The 23,419-nt window shown below is 36.8% G+C and overlaps 1 protein-coding gene across 3 annotated transcripts in view; it reads left to right on the top strand.

Moving 5' to 3' along the window:
• Positions 1-23,419, top strand: part of LOC131053051 (inorganic pyrophosphatase TTM1) — a 123,121-nt gene that overhangs the window by 81,995 nt on the left and 17,707 nt on the right. For 2 of the 3 annotated variants that reach the window (XM_057987646.2, XM_057987647.2), the window contains exons 5-7: positions 3,361-3,474; positions 3,570-3,743; positions 16,579-16,773. In XM_057987646.2, coding sequence (XP_057843629.2) covers positions 3,361-3,474; positions 3,570-3,743; positions 16,579-16,773 — 483 coding nt within the window. The remainder of the gene's footprint in view (positions 1-3,360; positions 3,475-3,569; positions 3,744-16,578; positions 16,774-23,419) is intronic. The other variant, XM_057987648.2, reaches the window with a different exon arrangement.

Below are 23,419 nucleotides of genomic sequence, written 5' to 3'. Positions count from 1 at the left end.
ACGTCACAACACTACTAAAGCCGACAAACAATTAATACATAGTTAGATAATCCATATTAGTGGAACATAGTAATAGTCATTGTACACTTGCTACAATTGTTGCGTGTTTAACATTGAGATGTGTGAGAATGATAGAATTGAAAAGTCCTTGTTATTGGATTATGTGCTTGTGAGGCTAGTTAGTGACCTAATTTTTTATTGATGAAGGTAGTGTAAATTGTTAACTATTCCATAATGTGTATTGAAGTTGGGCTTGGCAATGGCTGCAAGTTTCTTTTCATGCCTGATTTTTCTAGTGGACATAAGTGATTGTGTGTGTGGCTGAAAGGATTAGCTGTCCTTCGCTGCGCTTCTAATCCCAAACTACATCACAAGCATAAATATTGCACGTTATGCATATGATGAAATTGGCACTGGATTTTGTTTTGTTTGAAAAAATATGTCTTGTATTTAGAGGACAAATGATTTACATCAATTGAGCACTGGGATTACAAGGATAATATCTCCTTCATAGGCATGCAAAGAAAGCATCTCTAGGCTTGCACCTCAATAGGGATCGCATTTGCATGTTTCCAAATCATTCCCACAAAAAATCCAGATCTTGTTTAAATTGTTGCAACTTCCCAAGTTGAATAGGGTGGTATTTAAGTGAAACATTGTTTTGCATCTTGTCCTCCAAAGAAAATCGTTCACTACTAGCTGAGTTTTGTGCCATAGAATCTTGCAGCCGTCCACGACAATCCAAGAATCCCCTAGAAGAGTTGATCACCAATAGAGATGGGCAGTAAAAACAAAATTCATTTCAGCCTGTTACTCACCCCAAAACCCTCTCTATTGGTGATCTCTTTCCCACACAATCCAAAAAAAATAGCAAGATGCAACTTACTCAATTGTGCTTTGACAGCTAAGCCTTGATGCATTACTAGCTATCCCAACACCTTTTCTTTGAAGGAGGTTCTTGCTTTCCAAATGGTTTGACAAACCTGTTTCCATCCCCTTTGAGATACTTGACTCACTGCTGCTTGTTCAATGGGGGTACCTAATACATATCACATGCATTATGGGCACGATCTCTTTTTGAGGGATTGGGATAGCCGAAAGCATATGATCCTTTAACACCCAATCATCAACTACTATGAGAAATTTGTTCCAATGGTCAGCTAGAACAGCCATTCATATGGTGCATGTTTTTCTGTAAAATAACAGATTATCCCATTATGACCGGCACAACAATTGACATTCTTAGTATATTAGCAATGACTAATAAATGTTAAAACGTTTCCTATTTGCTGTTGGCTAATTGAATGTTTATTTTTTCTGATAAATGCCTGTACTCCATCTAATGTGTTTGATGATTTAGTCAACTGTATTTGTTCTCGTTTCTGATATTATTACCTCCATCCATGTATGCACCAGCATGATTGTCACTAATGCTTTCTGGCTTGTGAATTGATTTATAATCCAATTCGTATCTTTTTTGTTAGTAACTGATTCTATAGGAGATGGTCCCCAAATCTTATATTGTGATTCCTACCTTCTTGTGAGTATATTGGCTTATTCATTGATGCATATACTGTTATCCACCACATGATAGATTATCTGTAAGCAACCCATCATGAGAAATTGTGAGACTAAATGGTGGCCACTAATGTGGAACTCCAAAGCGTTAAAAGGAACTGCAATGCTTAGATTTTAGAATAATGGAGAGATCATGCTTCGTTGCCAATTGGCTCTCTCAGAAGAAAATAGTTATGGAGATGATATTACATAACAGGTGTCATGAACCGTCTAAAGCTCCAATCTGAGGAAAGGTGTGATTGTAAAATGATCTAGCAAAAAGGGTCCTTAGTTTTAGAGATGTCCTTCACAAGATATGACCAATCAATTGTCATCCATTTGGGACCTCCATGCAACTTTCTCAATAAATATGCAATGCTTTGTGGGCAGCCTTTCTTGTCTGTATTGCATGTAACCAAGCCACTTAGTTGACAACCCAAAAGAAACTGCTGATAAGCATACATACTATAATATCAAATTGTTCTGGTGATTGTGGTCCTGCTTTGTGCAAAGATACCCTACATCCCTCTGAGTCTCACTCTTAGGTTTGTTAGTTGACAATCCAAAAGAAACTGCTGATAAGCATGCATACTATAATATCAAATTGTTCTGGTAATTGTGATCCTGCTTTATGCAAAGATACCCTACATCCCTCTTAGGCTTGTCTTCTTTTGAGATCCTCATTCCAGTGTTTTTTAGTAAGCTTGCAGCCTTGTTGAGGTCACCTGTTTTCCAGACACTCATGGCACAGTGACCAGTGACCATTTCTGATCATAGAGATGGCCTTTTGGTTTTCCCAGTGGTCCTATATGGCTGTCTTGGTTGTGATTCCTATATTAGGGCCCTCCCTCCATTCCCCATTTCAATAACTTTGATCAAGTAAACTTATATGTTGATGGAATTCCTACTCAAATTGCTATACTCATTCAACTGCTTTCATTTTGTTTCACATATCTGCATAGAGTCCTAGTGAATTACAATTCACATTCCTACACTAGAATTCATTTCCTTCTCCAAGGGCATTCTGCAAGTTCAATGTGAAGGAGAACCATGAAGCCACTACAAATCTGCATCAAAGTCTTTCAATCCTATAACAATAGCTAGGAATGCTTGGACTAAGGTTTGTAGTCTTTGCACATGCTTCTTGTAGAGCCATCTATGAGAGTTCGTTGTTATCCAAGGAGAAAGTTTCTTGCTTTATGCTGGTAGCTTGGTTATTTGTATATTCCATGATTTAGGTTACCAATTACAAGCTAGGATTATTAGCATATTCTATGTAAAGTGTTAAATGTCACTTATTATGCTTGTACTTTCCTTGTTTATAATTATAAAAGTAGATTATATCCTCTGTTCTTGGCTGTTGGTAGTTGACCTTGGCAAATTAGTTTTAGTTACTAACAGTTGTGGTGAACGGCATGCTTGTATGCTTGCTTTCCACTTACTTAGACACTCACCATCTCCTTCCCACACCCCTGCTCCCCCACCATACCAAGCACAAGCACCCAAATTTGGGATCGTTTATTTCTTATGTAACTCCCTTATCTTGATAGCTGATAAGTAGCTTCAATTTCATTATTCACTTTTTCTCTGTGATGGCCAATATTTGAAGCCATTGTTGCATGTTGCTCAAATAGCTATTGGGCCCCACCACACAATCTTAGAGATGATTTCCTTTGTTATTAATATAATTTACATTTTGTAATTTTGAAAGGTTTTGAAACTGATTGGTACTATAGAAGTTTGTGATTTCTATGAATGAAAGTTGAATATTTTGAGACATCTATTAATTAAGATGTTTTACAGGTTTATCCAATGTACAAGGCCTATATTGAACCAGATTTGCAAACTGCCCATATAAGAATTAAAAACAAGTTCAATCCATTTTCTGGATTCCAAACTCCAACTTATATTTTGAAGGTACCCTGGTCTTTAGCAGTGCAGAATGTTTCTTTATCTATTTACTTCTAGTGTGACACAATTTAATTTTATCACATGCTTGCCTATGGGTACAGTCATCAAAAACTTTGACTGAAGACCAAATCAAGGCCTGTATTTCCCCAAAGCATGTTGTAACAATGGAGGAGACTTATGACATATATCTCTTGCCACCTGCTGAAGACCCAGAAGCATGCCAGTCATACCTGAGAATGCGAAATAGAGATGGAAAGTATAGCCTTATGTTTGAGGTTTGTGCAGTATAACCTTTTAATGTTTTCTAGCACATGCGATTAGATTCTTTCAATTCAGTTAGTCTTTTTCCATTAAAGAAAGTACAATATTATGCTTGAGGGTTGTTGAGTATAACCTTTTTATGTTTTCTCTCACATATTGGTTTCTTTCATTTGAGTTAATTGTTTTCCATTAAATACATTAATCATTGCAATTTGATATTTGACTAGAAGAATTCATAGAATACAACTGGGAAAAAGGAAATATCAGTTTGACAAATGTTACGTAACAAAGAGTCTGGTAATTAGAATTGCAGTTATATCTCAACACACTATTTTACCAGACAAAGAGAAATGCTTATATAATCAGAGTATGCGAAAATCCTGGCTATGCCTAAAAATTTGAATGATAGCAGACAATTCAAAGGAAGCCAAAAACTGGCTTATAAACAAATACTATCGATATTGGCCTTGGCTGAGAAATCACAACTATTTGCCAAAACATTTCCTAGTATTATTCTGATACAATAAAAGGTTTTTATTATTCAAGCTCCTTGCTCAAAAGAAAAAGAAGCATTAAAGCATATAGGCTGTGTCCCTATGGGTCATAGGCTAGACACAGCCATTGACTGCAAACTAAATACCAAAATAAAAACATTTAGCTATGGGTTTATAAAGATCATAAAGGCCAACCATAGTTAAAAAAAATTGGTCTACATCCAATAGTGGGTGGCAACCTGTTGTGACCATTTCACACATCGCCCCATTAAAATGGGGACCCCCTCTTTTTGCTTGTTCTTCTCTCTGTTTTTGGGGTTTTGAGTGAGTGAGTTGTCTGTCTGGACTAGGGCTAAACCCTAGGGGTTCTTTTGGATGTCATTCAGGCTAAGTCCAGCCAAATTTTGGAGAATTGTTAAGTGTCCTCCCTAAGAATTGAGATGATTGAAATTGGGTAAGTCTTTTAGTAGAGTCAAATAGGTCTCAGGTTAGGTCTAATAAAGGTTTTTAGGGTAAGATCCAATTTTGACTAAGTGTTAGCATTTTTGAGGGTAAAATTGTGTGTTCTTGCCTAGGTGAGTTTTGATCAAATTTTTGAAGCAAGATGATGCCTGAAACAGAGAAATCGCTCCTGACCCTCAGAGAGGGCCCAAGGCGAAATTTATCCTGAGTACCATTTCTTGTTTTTGATGAACTTGCTAACTGGTTCCTGACCTTGAAAATGACCTGACTTTGCCTTGTGAAGCAGTTGGAGACTTAAATTTGAAGCAGTTTGGCCAAAAGGGGTAAAATCGCTCCTGACCCTCAGTGAAGGCCTAGGGTGAAAATGTTGTTTAAATCATATTTGTCACTGACTTTTCTAAATTGCTTTGTGCAGGGTCTCCTGGAAGGATGATTGAATGTGACTTGATGCTTTGGACAGTTTGGAGACGTGAAAGATGGTGAATTTTGGAAACTCAGGAAAAAAACGCTCCTGACCCTCAGAGAGGGCCCACAGCGAGATTTTGATTTCCTTCATTTTGCAATGAAAAGAGACCAAGTTTTGATCATAAATGGAAAATAAATGACTTTCTCCACCCACCTGAGGAAGTTTTGGCTAGAAATGATGAAGGACCTTGTTGAAAACAGAAAAATCGCTCCTGACCCTCAGAGAGGGCCCACAGCGAGAAATCTTATAAGGGTCATTGCTAGCCTTGTTTGGTCGATTTGAGAGGTCAAAGGCATGATGAAGGATAGAATGAACATAATGAAGTATCCAGACTCGATCAAAGATGATGAATTGAAGGAGTTTTGCCCAGGAAAGGAAAAATCGCTCCTGACCCTCAGAGAGGGCCCACAGCGATTTTCTTTGTGTGCACATTTTTGGACCTTTCTTGGACATGAATTTTTATTCATAGCAAAGAACAAGACGATATCTCCCTTTGCAAAGTGATTTTTAGATGAAAAGTGAAACATTTTGGTCCAGGTAGCAAAAATCGCTCCTGACCCTCAGAGAGGGTCCACAGCAAGATTTTCAAATATGCATTATTCTTACAAGATCAAAGTGATTTTATGATTGGAAGGGATGAAGGAAAGCATGTTCTATCCGTTGAATATAATTTGGAGAATCAACACAAGAAGAAATCAACCCAAAATGAAAAAGTCGCTCCTGACCCTCACTGAAGGCCCACAGCGAAAAATCGCTCCGGACCCTCAGAGAGGGCCCACAGCAAGAAACCTAAAATGGGAATTTTTCATCCAAGTTTGAGGAAGGCTAAGGTTAGGCATGGGTTTGAAACGATGTTTGAAAAGCCTTGAAGTGAAAAGAAATCGTTGAGAATCAAAATTTTGAAGGCAATTACAAAAATCGCTCCTGACCCTCAGAGAGGGCCCATAGCGATTTTCCAGTTTTCTCTCCTTGGTTTGAAGAATTGAGATAAAATCTTGCTTGGACAGGAGGAGAACGTGATGTGTTATGCCTTGGAGGTGATTTGAAGATTAAAAGATAAAGGAATTTGCCTAAAACCCAAAAGTCGCTCCTAACCCTCACTGAAGGCCCACAGCGAGATTTTCAAAAAAGGCATGTTTTCTTCAAAATTGTGCTAAGGCAAGGTTAGGACAAGGAGAAAAGACCTCCAAGAACAGGATGAATATTATTTTGCCTTCGAAACTTGATGATGTTGGTCAGAAAATGAAAAGTCGCTCCTGACCCTCAATGAAGGCCCACAGCGAAAAATCGCTTCGGACCCTCAGAGAGGGCCCATAGCGATATTGTAGCGATATTGTTGAAAATCCTCATTTTACCTTGCAACAACAAAGCGAATTTGGTTGAAGTGGATTAAGGAAGGACATTGCCAAATGATGAATAAAGTTTTAATGAAAAATGATGAAGAATCAAGCCCAATTTGCAAAAATCGCTCCCGACCCTCAGAGAGGGCCCAGAGCGAAAAACTTCAAAATCACACCTTTTCTCCAAAATTGGATGGAGCTAAGTTTGCAATTCAGCAAAAGGACATAGTTGAAACATCTTGAAGAGATTTTGGAGGTTGAAAAGTGCTAAACTTGAGCAAAAAATGAAAAATCGCTCCTGACCCTCAGTGAAGGTCCAGGGCGAAATTTACATTTTCACCTATTTTTCCTCATAAAAAATGTCAATTTTGAAGTGCAACACGTTAACGGGATATCAATTTACCCTCGAAGAGATTTTCAAGTTGAAATGTGAAATATTCAAGGCTAAAATTCAAAAATCGCTCCTGACCCTCAGAGAAGGTCCAAGGCGAAATCCTCATGAAATCTCATTAAGCCTTGTTTTAAAAATTAATATTCTCCAAATTGCATTAGATCGCCAAAATTGCTAATTTTGAGGCATGTGGAAAATTAAGATTAAATTGACATTAAATTTTGGCATTTAATAAATTAATTTTAAGCCTTAAAAAAATCGAACTTCTATCTTGGAGGCATTTAAAATTAATTTTTATTAAATTAAAATTAAATATAAAGCGCTTGAGGCCTTATTTTCATTTATTTTGCCAAGTCGGCCCCCTTTTTTTTGGAATTTTATTTATTTTAAACCTCTTTTTGGCCAAGTCGGCCTAGAGGGAGCAAAGGGGTGAGCGCTCTATACATTGGAGGTGTTTTTTCACAATTCAAATCATTCAATCATTGCCTTAAGAGCGAATTTGGAGAGCTAATTGGAGGTACGAAATCTGGTTTGCTTGGAGCAAATTTATTTCAAGTGTTGGAGACTAGAAGGGAGTGGAGTTGATTCTTTTGAAGAACAAGGAGGCGCATTTTATCCAAGGGAGAACTTTGATCTACATTTTGCCTAGCGAAATTCATCTATTTTTGCATCATTTCTTAGAGTTTAATACTCAAGAGGAGGTGTCAAGATGGCTACTCCAAAGACAGGAGCATCCACTAGTCGTCCAGCCCTCATCAAAGAAGATCAAAAGAATGAAGAATTGGAGACCAGGATCGTGTCCAAATGGAGTAATATTGGAGATACCAACTTGGGAAACTTCAGTGTGAGGAAGTTTCGAGAGGTCCCCTACATTGGCAAGCCATCACCTGTCGCGAAGAGAATAATTGAAAGTGGCATCATCAAGGCGGTAGGATTCCCCCCAGCAGTCCAGTGTCATGAGCTGATGATCGAGTGTGCCTGCCATTATGACTCACAATCGAGATCGATCGTATCCAAGGAAGGGAACACTTTGGCTTACCTTTCAGAGGAGGCTATAAGTGAGGCTCTCCATCTTCCAGAGCATAAAGATATGATTTACAAAAGTTTAGAAGGAGCCAGGTCAATGTATGAAGATGATCCTGACACCTGTTTGAACCTCATCAACAAGAATTGGTTGCTCAAAAGTCGTCCTCGCCTGAACAAGATTTCCAATACACCGCATAGGATTGATTTCCAGGAGGAGTACAGAGATTTGATAACTTTGCTCAATCGAGTTACAGGGGCTCCTCAAGCCTTCTACTTCGAGAAGTGGATGTTCTTCTTCATTCAAATGATTGTCCAAGGAAAGGGAACGATTCATTGGGCTAGAATAATTAGCAATAGCCTGGATGTGCAGTTGAGAAGACTAAGGCCTACCAAGTCGTTCCACATGAGCTCATATGTTATATATGCCTTGATCAGGAGTTTCGAGTATGCAGGGCTACCTCATAGAGGAGTGATCGGAAGAGGACCCGGAGAAGTGAGAGTTTGTGACTCTTATGTTCATCTACATCATCCACCTGGAAGTGACTACAAGTTAGTCAATGATACCTTCACGATGAACATCACTAGGATATTGCAAGGCGGGATTCACAATTGACTATCTCCGGATGCACAAGAGCTTGTGAAGAGGTATGGTGCTTGGTTCATCCAATTTCAAAAGTTTACATACATCAGAGTTCAGGGATGTCCTTCACCTCCTTACATGTTGCCGAGATATCTGACAGATAGAATAGTGCTACTTGAGGTAACCAGACAATTGGTAGCTTGTGCAAAGGTATCCAGACACAAGCATGGAAATGGAGTGCCCGTACCTATCATATTGGGCAATTCAGTTGAGGTATGTCCTAATACTCAAGCTTCAAAGGATGTAGAGAAGGAATTAGCCTTGTATTCATTCATCTTCTTTGCCCCACGGGAGAATTTTGATCCTTATGGTTATATGGAGGAGACAGTTGCTAGGAAGTACGGACATGAGTTTCAGGTGGAAGACTTTTGGATGAATCTCTCAAGTGATTTAGAAGTGAAAAGAAAGATGCATTCCAGATTACCTTTAGATTTCATCAGGAAATGCAAAGTTTACAGAGTAGCCGATCAAGCTTAGGACAATGGCAGACATCTCCAGTCATCCTATGACAAAGAAGATAAGAGAGTGAAGATAGATTGGAGTGAGCCTGAGATTTTGGACTTGAGAGCTTTGATGTCTCCAGTTTTGTCATGTACTTGCAGATGGGTGGATGTACAACATCAGAAGTTAAGAGAGCAGAACGTACCAATGACTTTTACTTTGGAGGAAAGACCAGAAGAAGGAGGAGCAAGCGTAAGTGAAGACAATTCTCATCCTAGAGGCGCAAAGAGGAAAGAAAGACCTAAGAAAAGAGAATCCTCCAAGAAGAAGCAAGAGGCCAATTGAGATCGCCCATTAGGCACATCTTCTCGACATGGAAAGAAGGCAAGTCAAGCTGAAGGTCAAGAGAAGATGGTACCTGAGATTGATGAATCTATGGAATCCATGGTACAAAATGATAAGCCAGAGAAGGGACAAACACCTCAACATTCATCAAGTCAACCTCTACAAATTGATGAGCTACAAGAGGATCAGGGAAATGATGATGAAGCGACATCTCCTCTCCGAGAAGATGAACCACTACCTAAAGAAATACAAGTGAGAGAGACAAGATCTGCCATTCCAGATTGGTTGAAAGAGAGACTGACAAGGGTGATTGTGATTGAAGAAGAAGAGGATGTAATTGACTTAGAGAGCCTTATAGGAAATTCTCAAGAAGTAACGGAGAAGAAGAAGGCCACCAAGATGTCCAAGGTGATCAGGGATGAGATAGGATCCAGAAAATTGCAGATAGCTACGCCAGTGGTGGACAAGTATGAAGGTGAAATTCTCGCAGATGAGTATGATGTAGAAACATTTGAGCTTGGTCCACTCACTTCTGAACAGGCGATGGATGAGGCAACCGATTCATTTGAAGCACTTTAGGGCAAACTTAAAGAAGAAATGGAAAAGAATAGGAAGCTTGAGAGAGAGGTCGGTGCTTGGAGAGGCTATTTTAGTCATCTCAATCAGCCCTTGAGACGTCAGGATCCAGCAGTATCTCCTGTGCAAGCACTTCCTCTAGAATTGGTTGGCGAAGCAGAAAGAGTCAAGAGCTTGGTTCAGCTTATGAGCTCTTGGATTGACAAATCCCACATGGTAGTTGTTGAATTTGCAACAAGAATGATGAAGACAATCCATCGAGCTATCCAGGTCCTTGAGATCGTCCACAATCTAATGATAACTGTAGCCGCTTTCGCTCACACTAGAGATGTTATCATTCCTGTTCTGCAAGTAATCAGGCAAACACCAAGGAAGATCCTAGCACAGGAAAAGATAATGAATGGAGGAACTCATAACCTACTTCAGTGGTCAACTCTACTCCAGATGAAAGAGGTTCTTTTCGAAGACATCAACACCAAATGCAGTCAAGTTGAAGGTGTCATCCATCCAATTCAGGATAAAGTGTTTGAAGTATTGTGTACCATCCTTGGCCAACGAATCGAGATTGAGACAGATGTGGACATCCAAGAGTTGGAAGATAGAATCAAGGTCATCTTTTGCAAAGATGAGAATGTCATCACAGATGAGCAACGGGATCTAATGTTCACTACTATGCTCCTGATTGAGAAGATCAAAGAACTCGAACCTGGATGGAAAGCGGCTCTTCTCACTGCCTTTGATCAGGTTATTCACTTGGAGGAACGAATGAAGAATCTTCCTGAGATTCCCATTGCTGAGGTTGAAGGAATTGTGTCCAGATTCGTTGCATATGCTAAGAAAGAGCATTGGAAAGGGAACAAGGTTCTAGATGAAAGATTGTTATAGAATGATGTGGCATCTTAATTATCATTGGTCTATGTTTCCTCAACTTTTGTGCCAATAAAATATTTGGCTATGCATTTAATAATGTTCATCTAAAAAGGGAACTTATTGTAACAAACCCTAATTAGGGTTTAGGTGTCAGAATCTCAACCATTGATCTTCTTTCGATCTGGGCCGTTCATTGTAATTGAGGATGCTATATATACCCTCACTCATTTTCATTTTGTCATTAGAAGATGAGATCATATTAGATTTTAGAGAAAGAGATTAGAGAGCTTAGAGAGAAAGTTATTTTGTAGCAAGATTGAGTAGTGAAGAGAGAATTTCGAACAATTGTTGTCTATTTTGGCTTGGAGATCAATAAAATATTGAAGTTATGGTATTTTATTGCAATTCTTGTGGCTATCTTCATGGTTGTTTACTTTCTTGAATCATGCTCGGTCGAAGTAGTATTTAAGTTTGAAGGACTAAGTGTTGTGCTTGATCTTTGGTGAGATTCACGTTCCAAACCACTAGCTTCTTACTGATTGTAAGGACGCCTTGTGTGGTCAACTGGAAATATTTAGATTGCTTGAACCTTCAATCATCATTGAACTATTGATATGTATCTTTATGGTAGTATCTATAATTCTTGACGATTTGAAAATCACTAATCACCTTATAAGATCGCATCAATTCCAGTAGAGTTGTAATTCCTTGGCAATACTGAAATTGGTAGAATCTTACCAAGTCTAGCCTACATTGAGTCATTCTTAGGATTAGATTAGAATTCATCTCTTGAAAGCCCTATCTTTTGATCTTTTTTGAGAATTTGTTAGTATTAGGAAAAATCCTATTCCTGCAGTCGAGCGAGAGCGACACAGACCAGCTTTCAAAGTGCATAAGACCCCTTGAAGAAAAAGCATTCACAACGACCACTGGTGCTTATCCACACGTAGAGATCCTAAAGCGAAGAACCTTGAAGTCGCCCTGATTGATCCTTTTTGCGATATCTTCAGCATTCAGAGGCTTTACTCAAGAGAGGATAAGGTACCCTTGGGTATTTTATTTTGTGTTTGATAGTGTACAAAATACACGTCAACACAACCCACCACCCCCCAAGCTGTGTGTGATGTCCTCATCTTTGCCCTAAAAATATAATAGCAGTAAAACATATGTGATCAAGGGGTGGAAAGCTTGAACACCTCCAAATAATTAGAAGACAATTAGTAGTTAATTGTACATATCTAGTAAAAGTTCAAGTAGATAGTTTGAGTTAGTAAGCATCAAGTGTATCAGGGAAAACCGTGAAGTCTTATAAATAAGACGATTTTCCTTCTTAGCATGTGATATAAGTTGCCAGGATCCAGGATGACAGATATCTCCATCATATACCACGAAGCTCACAAGTTATCAAGAATGACAATCTTAAGAAAGGGAGAAGCATGGTACTAAATGAAGGTATAGACCATCATAATACATCGACACCATCATGACAATACTCATCATGCGATGATGAGAAAATGAAGATAGTAAGTAATATGCTCATAGCATCGATCATAAGGACAAGTCCTCTTCGATACCTCTATCATACCAAGTAAGAAGAACATCATCATGAAAGCAAAATTAGATAAAAAAGTTATCAATCAACAAATAATGATCAATCTTACATGAAGAAGATACAAGTGATCGACAATCACTATTCATCAGTCGGCATGATAACTATAGATCAAATAGACTTGATATTGATAGTAAGCAGAGCCATATCGATTATCCTTAATAGTTGAAAGATAGATCAATCATCTATGAAATTCAATTCTCATTTACGTCCAATAAAGAGATATTATCAAATTAAGGAAGTATGCCAAGAGATGAAGGACATATCGGTATCATTATTATTATATTATACCAGGAATCTCATCAAGAACAGCAAGTATTACAGATTGATCATACATGAAACAAGGATGTGAGTAATCGATAAAGGGATCGATTAAAGCAAGACACATGATCATGGCATAAGAAGGAACAATTAGGATAAAGTAAAGAAACTAATTAATAACAATTAGTCTATGTGCATAATACAAGATTAGTAATTACAAACCGTAACTAAACCACAGCAATTAAGATGATTATGAACGCTTAATGATAGCAATCAGACAGCATGAAAATGGTACAATTAAGGATAATTAAGTTACCAGCAATCAACATGATCATTAATTAGAGAAAGGGGTGCGATTGCATTAAGAGGTTTGATCTACTATGTTATGAAGAGGGGCGATCTAATTATGGGGAGACATAATTAAGAAAAGACATATCTCTTTGAATGCAACCTTTCCCAACATGCAAGATATAAGATCGAGATTGAAGTCCTCCCAGAACATCATTGAATCTTTTATATCTTTATTATATATCCTATTTGGATCGCACAATTTGAGCATTTGGCCCAGTGTCAAGAATTGTTGCATATACTTCAAGATTAATATCAGAGAGAGCACCACCATTGTTGCAAGCATATCAAGTACCATTGCCAGATCAGACACAGCACTTCATAGCATTATTGCTATCATCAAGGAGATTCGAAGCATATAATTCACAGTGACATCAGAAAGAGCAGAATTCTCTCTTCATTTCTGCATATATAATTCAAGATCACCTTGAATATATTTAAGTGCCATATCAATATCTGAATATAAGTGGTATCAATTGTATTTCGTAAGGACAATCACAAACTATTATCCTTGCAAAAGTAACTCCAATCATTATTATCCAAGTATTATTGTAAGGAAGGAAGTCTCTTGATTAATAGAGTTAAGTGTTCCCTACTTCGGAAATAATAACATGAGGGGACATTACACTGTGCTAGGCAATGAACATCCCCAGCAGCAGCGACTATCTCTGAACTGCATCTTCACAGCTCCTCATAGCTTCAGTGCCATGATCATGCTCTTGCTTGACCACCATGCCTGCAAACTCAACCCATGCCACCCAGAACCTCCATAAGTATTGTCGGGTGGTTCACCCAGTGTCAATCACCAAGATTATTGTTTTTTGGTGGAACCAATTGATCATATTGCAGCGGACATCTAAAACATGAGAATTTAAATCAACAATGCTCTCCTCCATATCCGTTTATAACAACTCTTGCATAGTATGAGAATGGTCTTGTAGGAGCACCTCCATACATATCAAGCAGCTTGTTCTTGGAGTGACCCTTGTTGAATGTCTTTTTGCCTGATCCTATTTGGCCTTAAAACTTGAGGTTGAGATGGGGCATTATTAAATACCATGAGATGGTGAGGAATCAGTGTGGCAGAGCCATACACAATACTTAGTGAGTCACCATCCACTGCTACAACTTGCATTCCATTTCCATCTACTGAACTTCAGGAACTAAAATAAGTGGCTTTTCAAGGCCACAAACTTCTACTTCAAAGAGAAAAAAACACCAAGAAAGGAAGGGTGGAAGACACACTCCCAGGTACAGAGGCTAGACATTGTTCTTCCATCACCCTCAGGAGCTTTGCTTGTCAATTGAAATCCCCAGCTCTCTGTAGCACCCACAACAATTTGAGCTCATCCAGGCCTAGGAGAAATGGTGCAGTCAAGGATAGTTGGTCAAATTAATGACAGCTCCACCCTACAATCATGTGGCCAATTCCCTTATTAGACAACCACCATTAGATTTGTTTAAAGGCATTCAAGGTTTGTTTATTACCCAAATTAATACCAAATACATCAAAACAACATACAACATCATTCTAGATGTCTCTAAATGTTAAAGATTCAGAGCACAAATTTTCATTTTTCTATATTGGTTGTTTGAAATCAAAGCATGCTATAGGAAGATTAGTTTTCCTTTTTTTATAGTTCACTTTCAAACTTAATGCCCCACTTTGTTTTCTTTTTTCTTTTTTTCTTCCCCATCGTAAAATAGAGCCCCTATCTTATTATTGAAAGATCAATTTAAACATTGGTTTTCCAATGTTTGGTTTCTTGAGTAACATATATTTTCTGCATCTGCACTGACTCTTCACATTCTTGCACTTACTGTGTTGAAATTGATAAGACGTTTTAGTTGAAACTGATAAGGCATTTTAAAAAATCCATTAAAGATGATGTAATTGTTTATTTGTTAGGTCAGTGGACCTAATGATTAAACACTGCTTTTCACTAACTCTACATTCTGGTCAATATAAAACTGTTGTGGAACAACTTTTGTCTCAATTGCAAGATTATTATGCAACAAACTATGTGACTGTTGCCAAGCAATCTAACCCTTAACTATTTTTACATAGTTTTCCATTCCCTGGGTCTATTTGCATTCATGTCTGAACACTGCCTTGTTATTGCACCATTAGAAGCCTTCATTCAAGCTCAATTTTGGCCAAATGATCAAAGAGAAACCATTTAGTTTCCACCTACCTTAACTTGTTAATCACCAATTTTTTTGGCTGATGCAAAATTGCATTATCCCTAGGACGCTTCTACATCAGACACTTTGGGCAAGAGTTTGTGAGCACATCACTCACAAATTTGAGATAGATGGTAAACTGTAAAACCATCTTTTGGCCCCACCTAGTAGGCCACAGTGTGCCTATCCACTATGTCAGGTACCTCAAAAGTCAAAAGTATGTCACTTTGTTTCTCCGTCTTTTTCTAGCCACTTAGTAGACCATAAGCTACTCTTTGTAGCTCTAATACTCATTATCACTCTCCATATAGTGTGTGTTTTGCCCCACCTATATAATCTACCTCTATCAGGTTCTTTTCTTCCTCTTGTTCTTTGCGCTTTTTTTCAGGTCTCGACTTAATTTTCTTTTTGCCTTGGTTTGATTACTCTGAATACTTTCCACCCTTCTTGGATTCACTTGCACACCATCATTCTCTCTCTGTTCAGATTCCTTCCTCCAATGTGGTGCTTCCACTACTATAACACCACCCTCAACTTCTCTTTGTAATCTCTCAAGGTCCTCACTATGCATTCACTTGCACCTAATTCACTTTCATTTTCATTCCTTGTAAATAATATATTCACTCCTCCGGGCTTAACTTCCACCTCCATGTCCTCTATGAGGAGTTTTTCTTCTATGGAATTCTCACATCCTCTACAGCTGAATCAAAGATGGCTTCAATAATTCTGATCTCTACACGTGAGCACTGCCTAGGTATCTCCACCCATTTCCATCATTGATGATTGTGTGAGTTGCCAGGCAAGGCTCCAAAGACTGTAGATCATGGCTAATATAATGAGAAGATTATTTTCCTTTGTCATTTCTATGTATTGGTGTGTTGTTTCCTGATAAGTACATTTGTTTTTTTGTTCATTGTGCCATTTCACTATACTAATTTATATTGTTTGGTTTTATAGCTTATGACCTTAAAATATGCTTTTGCCATCTATTGTCAACAAACCATCTATTTAACTTGTTAACTCTAGCTTGACCATTAATTGTTGTGTTCGAATGGATTTATGCTTTAGTTTGTACATATAACAATTTTGTTTAATATACTTTGTTTCAATGTAAATCCAGCGAAGAGTTTCTTAGGTTTTTCATCCTTGCTGCTGTGATTCAAATGTTGTATTTGCAAATTTGTATAATTGTAACTTCAAATTTTTTTACCTGGCTTTTTTAGTTAGCCTGTTTTGTACAATTCAGAGGACTGCCCCCTTAAAATAATATAAGTATATATTCACTTTGGAACAAAATTAAGGCTGTAATATGAACTATTTTATAAGTTATATAAATTCTGTTATATGATATAAACCAATAGTGAGTCTAATGGGATTTTTTTTTTTTGGATTATAGGAGTGGGTTACAGACAATCCATTCATCATATCTCCAAGGATTACTTTTGAAGTTAGTGTTCGTCTTCTTGGAGGACTCATGGCTTTGGGGTACACTATTGCAACTATATTAAAAAGAAAAAGTCGTGTATTTTCTGATGACAAGGTTTGCATAAAAATGGATTGGCTTGAACAACTAAACCGAAAATATGTGCAGGTACATTGCATTCTCCACCTTACTTTATTTTCAGATGCAAATTTTGAACATCAAATTATTTTTTTATCATAATTGTTAATGAGAAAAGGAATTATGAGAAACATCTATATTGTTGACACAATTATATTTAAATTTAATGTGTCATCATTCATGTATGTACATGATCTTATATCATGTTTAAATTGTTAGCAATATGCATGATTGATAAATCTCTAAATTGTTTCTGAAAATCATATACACAAACATAAAAGAAAAATGCAGATTCTTTGTGACAACCTCCCCAATACCATTTTCCATCCTATCTGAAATGAAAATGACATGTAATTAAAACAGAGAAATGAACGTATCCTTCAAAGGAGGTTATGAATTCTAAGTCAGAGTGTTATCTTATAAGCTATGTGATTTGTAGTTGTTAAAATTTGTAAACTCTAATGGATACAACCTTGCAAAGTTAAACAGCTAGAGGAAAAAAAGACCATAGAAACTAATAGCAGGGGCATCGATTAAAATTTTGGGAAGGACTTCTCTTACCCTGGAATTTAAAGGGGTATACAATCCTGTAATGTCCCCACTTTGAAATATAATTTAATAATAAATGATAATAATAAAATTAAAATACAAAAAATTAAAATTAAAATATAAAAGAATATAATGAAGATTTGACTAAAGTTAATGAATGTTCAAAAAGGCATGAAATGATAAGTTGTGACTCCCCCAAATATGAGGTATAAAAGGGAGGAGAGAACTCATTTGAAGAGAGGATAATTTGGGAATGAGAAGTGCAGATCTGATTGTGAAAGGTTGTGTCCATTTCAAAGGGCAGAAATAATGAAGAGTTGCACTCTTTCAAAGGGTGTGTCTCTTGCCAAAGGGCATACATGATGAAGAGATGTGACTCCGTCACATTGAGAGATATAAAGGAAAGGAATCAAAAGCATCCAGTGACAGCACCATGGATCAGATCAGATCAGAACTGTTACTAAGTTATAGGAGGTAACATCCTTGTTCTTGGAGGTATGCATGGGGATGTGTTTAATCAGTATGCTTAATATGTGAAGCCCAATAATGTTCTTATGCAGAATAAATAGTAATATTAATATGGACTGCAATATGTATGGCAGTCATACTTAATTTCATATGCATTCATAATACATAAGAAATTAGTATACTTATAGTCTAAATCATGTTATTACTGTTAGTATTTAAGAAGATGGGAATGAGATGTTCCAAAGAGGGTCAGTTTAAATCCAAGCAACAGGTTACTTAGTCCCAAGATTGGGTGGGGATCAGTGATCTATAAGACTTGAGGGTATAGACCCAAGATAGGTAAGGGCTTGGATCTGTCAACTTTGAGGGAACCTATTGTATTTGGTCGCTAAGCGCTTTGGTAACATACATAGACCCTTCTTCCTTAAAACTGAAGTAAGAAGATGGGAATGAGATGTTCCAAAGAGGGGCAGTCTAAATCCAAGCAATAGGTTACTTAGTCCCAAGATTGGGTGGGGATCAGTGATCCATAAGACTTGAGGGTATAGACCCAAGATAGGTAAGGGCTTGGATCTGTCAACTTTGAGGGAACCTATTGTATTTGATCTCTAAGTGCTTTGGTAACATACGTAGACCCTTCTTCCTTAAAATTGAAGTAGTAGCAGGCTCTGATATCTATATTAAGTACTCTGAATAATGAAATTAATCATCTAATGAGGAAGATAAATAAGCACTTGTTAATAACTAATAAATTGAAGAATATCAATGATTGGCTTCAAGATTAGTCTCTCAATCAATTTTAGTATATTGAAATAGATTAATTATTTTAATCAGGTAGGGGACATTATAAATGGTATTAGAGCTTTGATCTTGCCATCCTGCAGGGTAAAGATGAATCAATAAATCATTCTAGTGAATAAGAAGAAATCTAACAATACATGTATTCACATGTATGCTCTGTGTTTGCATATATCCATGTGTATGCTTCGTGTCTTTCATGTGTATGCTCCATGTTTGATTAATATTGGTAGATGACCTAGTTTGAGAAAATTAAAATCGACATTGCTTGAGGACATGCAAATTTGGGAAGGGTGGACTGTAATGCCCCCACTTTGAAATATAATATAATAATAAATGATAATAATAAAATTAAAATACAAAAAAATAAAAATGAAATTAAAATATAGAAGAATATAATTAAATATAATTAAGATTTGATTAAAGTTAATGAATGGTCAAAAGGCATGAAATGAGAAGTTGTGACTCTGTAATGTTCCCTACTAGGTTTAGCCCTGATTTAACCATAATTAATCTATTTCCATATTCTTATGACTTAAACTAGATTGATTAGGAAGTAAATCTATCTTAACCATGAACCAAATCAGGGATATTTCATAGTTCAATCGGATTATCAATTATATCATCCCCTATACTAGGTAATTAATTTTTGTCATTCATAATTCTTCTTACTGTTCATTATCTAATTAGTTCTTTCAGTTTTATAATCTATTATTTTAATTTGTGTCTCATTAAGACATTATATGTTTATATATAATCTTTAATCTGATTTTGACATAAATGAACTATATTATATTATAAATCATTTATATGTCTATTAGTTATCTATTTATCAATTACCTATTCTTATAAAATATTATAATAATTATAATCATTCTATTATTATATTATTAATAAATTTTGTGTAAGAACATTACCGTGCTTCATATATTAAGCAAGTCCCCATGCATACCACCAAGAACAAGGATGTCACTGCCTGTAATTAATAACAGTTCTGATCTAATGTGATTGATGGTGCTCATCAGTGATGCAACTTGACTTCTTTTTATAATCACAGACTATATAATAATTTCTCCCCCCCCCTGAATGAGTGAAGGGGTCTGCCTTCTTATATGATGTGTTTGGAATGATGAACCCCTTAGTAAGAGTCACGACCCATGTTTAGTGTAACCATTGTTGACTTACCAATCATCGTGATTCTCCAAGACGGTAACATGCTGGTGTATTGTAATCGATCCTTATCCAAATACAAACAGTGACTATTATTTGCAATTAGTCGTTCATTATTATTGATGATGAGAATTATATGTGTTAATTTCTGAGTTTGTAACTTTGTATTGGCTTGAGCGCTAGTTGATCTTCTTTCCTTCAATGATACTGATTTGTTGTTCCTTGGATGAAACCTTGTGCTGATTTACGGACTGACACCTTCTTATGAATATTGATTTGCTTCTATCGATTGTTGTACCTATATCTGAGTCTCTTCCTTCTTTTCCTCCCTCCCTTGATCGTTCGGTATAGTGTTTTTATACTTCACCATCGTGAGTGTAGGGTTGTGACTTTCCTCACGGTGGTGACCTTTTGGAAGGAATGTCTCCTCTTGACAATCGCATAACTAAACTGCTGCTTCATATTGTGCCTTGTTAATTATTATTAACTAATTCTTTACTCATGTATTAGAGGAGATCATATGTAATCTCTTAACCCTAGATCTTATGATATCGGGTTTGCAGTGTTCTTGACCATAGATGATAAGCAATGAGTTTGTGAAGTCTGGTCTGCAATATTTCCCCTCATAGGACATAAGCGATAGGAAGAAATTGTGAAGTCTTCCTGTAGTAAGACAATTTCTTCGATGGGTCTGCTGATCAAGGCATGTTGGTGTTGATTCTTTGCTTATTGATATATAAATAATTAATAATAATTATTCTTACTTAATTTCTTGGAATTTATTTATTATTTTATTTAATTAATTAAAATATATAAATTGTGTTTACAATTAAGAATATGTAAATTAAGTTTATAATTTATGATGTATAAATTATATTTATAATATATTATTTATTTATTTTTTATTTGAATATTTCAAGGATATTATTAATAATAAATATTAATATATATTAATTAAATAATAATATATTAATTGCATTAGTAATATTAATTGTATTAACAATATTAAATTCTATTAATAATAAAATGTGATTCACATATTACTAAATAATTTTTGTATAATAATTTTCAATATTAATTTGTGAATAATAATAATAATATTTAATAATTAAATATTAATAGATATTAATAATAATATTTAATAATTAAATATTAATAATTTCAAATAATCATTTGTTGATTGTATTAGTTTATAATAATAATTGTTTCATTTAGATTATAAATAACGATCAAGGAGGGGACATGACAGACTCCCCCAAATATGAGGTATAAAAGGGAGGAGAGAACTCATTTGAAGAGGGGATAATTTGGGAATGACAAGTGCAGATCTGATTGTGAAAGGTTGTGTCCCTTTCAAAGGGCAGAAATAATGAAGAGTTGCACTCTTTCAAAGGGTGTGTCTCTTGCCAAAGGGCATAGGGCATACATGATGAAGAGGTGTGATCTATTGTGATCATTTAACACATTGCCCCATCAAAATGGGGACCCCTCCTTTTTGCTCAAGTCCTAGTCTCTTAGTCTAATATCTCCCTCTCAGATGAAATGAGTGAGTTTGTAGTGTCTAGATATCATGAGTTCAACCGAAGAGTGTGAAAGACTACTAGTTAGTGATACTTCAAGTGCCCGAGGTTGAGGGCGAAAACTTCAAGTGCTCCTCATGAGGAATAAAAACTTCAAGTGCCCTTTTCTTTTTAAATCATTTAGTAGTATTAGGGAAAATCCTTACTTCATACCATCTGCTAATCAATTGTTGAGACTTTTCGAATCATAAAGGCCCCTTGATGAAACAGTAAACACAACGACCACTGATGCTTATCCACATGTAGAGACCCTACATGTAAGAACCTTGGAGTTACCTCAATTGATCCTTAAGCGAATCTTCAGCATTTGGGGAACTTTGTTCAAGAGAGTATAGGATGCCTTTAGGTATTTTATTCTGAGTTCGATTGTGTCTAAAAAACACATCAACATGACCCATGGGATGCGGTTAAGGACAGTTGAAGGTCTACAAGTGCTATCCACAATTTCACTTGTACAACACTACTTTCAAGAAAGCAAGTGACACCACCATGCATATTGCCAGATCTTTACAAGGAGGTGTTCACACAAGGTTGTGACAAGAAGTGAGGAAGTTGGTAAAGAAGTATGGGGCCTGGTACATTCAATTTCCAAAATTTACTTATATCAGGGTCCAAGGATTCTCTTCCCAGCCCTATAGGCTCCCAAGATATCCGATAGATAAAATGGTTCTATTGGAAGTAACGAGACAGCTGACTGCCTATGACAATACTCAGAAGAAGAAGAAGAAAATTGGCTTGAATTTCTGATCGTTGTAGGAGATTATGATGAAATGTGCCCATCATTAGCAGCAGTGGATGAACTATTATTCCACCGCCTCGCACCTCACACCGCAAGATCGAATTTTGATCCATATGATAAGAATGGTAGCTGGCATAAAGCGTAGGCATAGGATGCAGCTGGAGGATTATTGGGCTAACGCCAAGGACGACTGTGAGATCAAGAAAAGGATGTTTTCCAAATTGCCTCTTAAGTTGATAAGAATATGTGAAATCATCCAAGTGCTAGACTAGATAGAAGAAGATGTGAATATTGTTCACCTAGATTATGAAAAGGAAAAAGATAAGCCAATTCAGGTACCTAATTGGTCAGAACCAGAAATCGATGATTTGGATATCTTAACCCGACTAGTTATGAAGTTCACAAGGCACTGGGTTGAACGTCACATCGCTAAGTTGAATGCAAAGAATGGTTGCTTGACTTATAGTTTGATGGGGAGACTTGGAATCCCAAGATGAGGCCACTAAAGGATCATCATGACCTTAGGCTAGAGAAGAAGCAATTCCTCAAGAAATGATAGAACATAGAAAGGAGAAAAGTGTCGCTGGGAATTTTGCAGGAAAGGAAAAGGCAAGAGGTTCCAAGTGAGGAACCACAACAGAAGAGACAAAGTTTGGAAGAAGCGCAATCACTTGACAACTTCTGAGGCGTGCATGAAGTTGATATCTTCACAGGAGAAGTTGCAGGAAGTCAGCTCCAAGATGAACTCCAAGACATTTCGCAGGCACAGGATATACTTAGTGCTAATGTTTTCTGAAGGCTTGTTTCGCAAAGAAACGAAGAACAAGAACTTCCTCTGGAGATAGAACAACATGTTCAGGAATGTTTCAGAGAAACAACAATGGGATATTTAGGACCCTTTGAGGAAGTAATAAATGAACAGGAACAACTTGAGATATAGGATCAGCAAGAAGCCACTCCAGATTGGTTGAAAGAGAGAATGAGGAAAGAGCCAGAGGAAGAAATGGATCCTGCAATTGAGATTGAGGAGTTTCTGAACAGGATAAACAAACCAGCAAAAAGGTGGCGAAGAAACTCTGTAAGGTTACGAGAGATGAATCAAGATCCAAGACTTTGCATGTGGTTGTGCCTAGGGTGGACAAGGATAGAAACGAGATCGCTCTAGATGAGTATGATGTCACAACAATTGATCTAGGGCATGTTACCAAGGCACAAGTGATAGAAGAATTTGATGAGTTTTTCTCAGCACTGAAGGAGCTGATGAAGAAAGTGGAAGAGAAAAATAGGAAGTTGAAGAGTGAGAACAAAACCTTATGTGAGAATGTGTGACGCTTAATGCATCCATTCAGAGAGGAAGATCAGACTTTTGTTC

The sequence above is a fragment of the Cryptomeria japonica genome, chromosome 9 (genome assembly GCF_030272615.1).
Source record: "Cryptomeria japonica chromosome 9, Sugi_1.0, whole genome shotgun sequence".
Classification (NCBI taxonomy): domain Eukaryota; kingdom Viridiplantae; phylum Streptophyta; class Pinopsida; order Cupressales; family Cupressaceae; genus Cryptomeria; species Cryptomeria japonica.
This window is presented reverse-complemented; position numbering and strand designations above follow the sequence as displayed.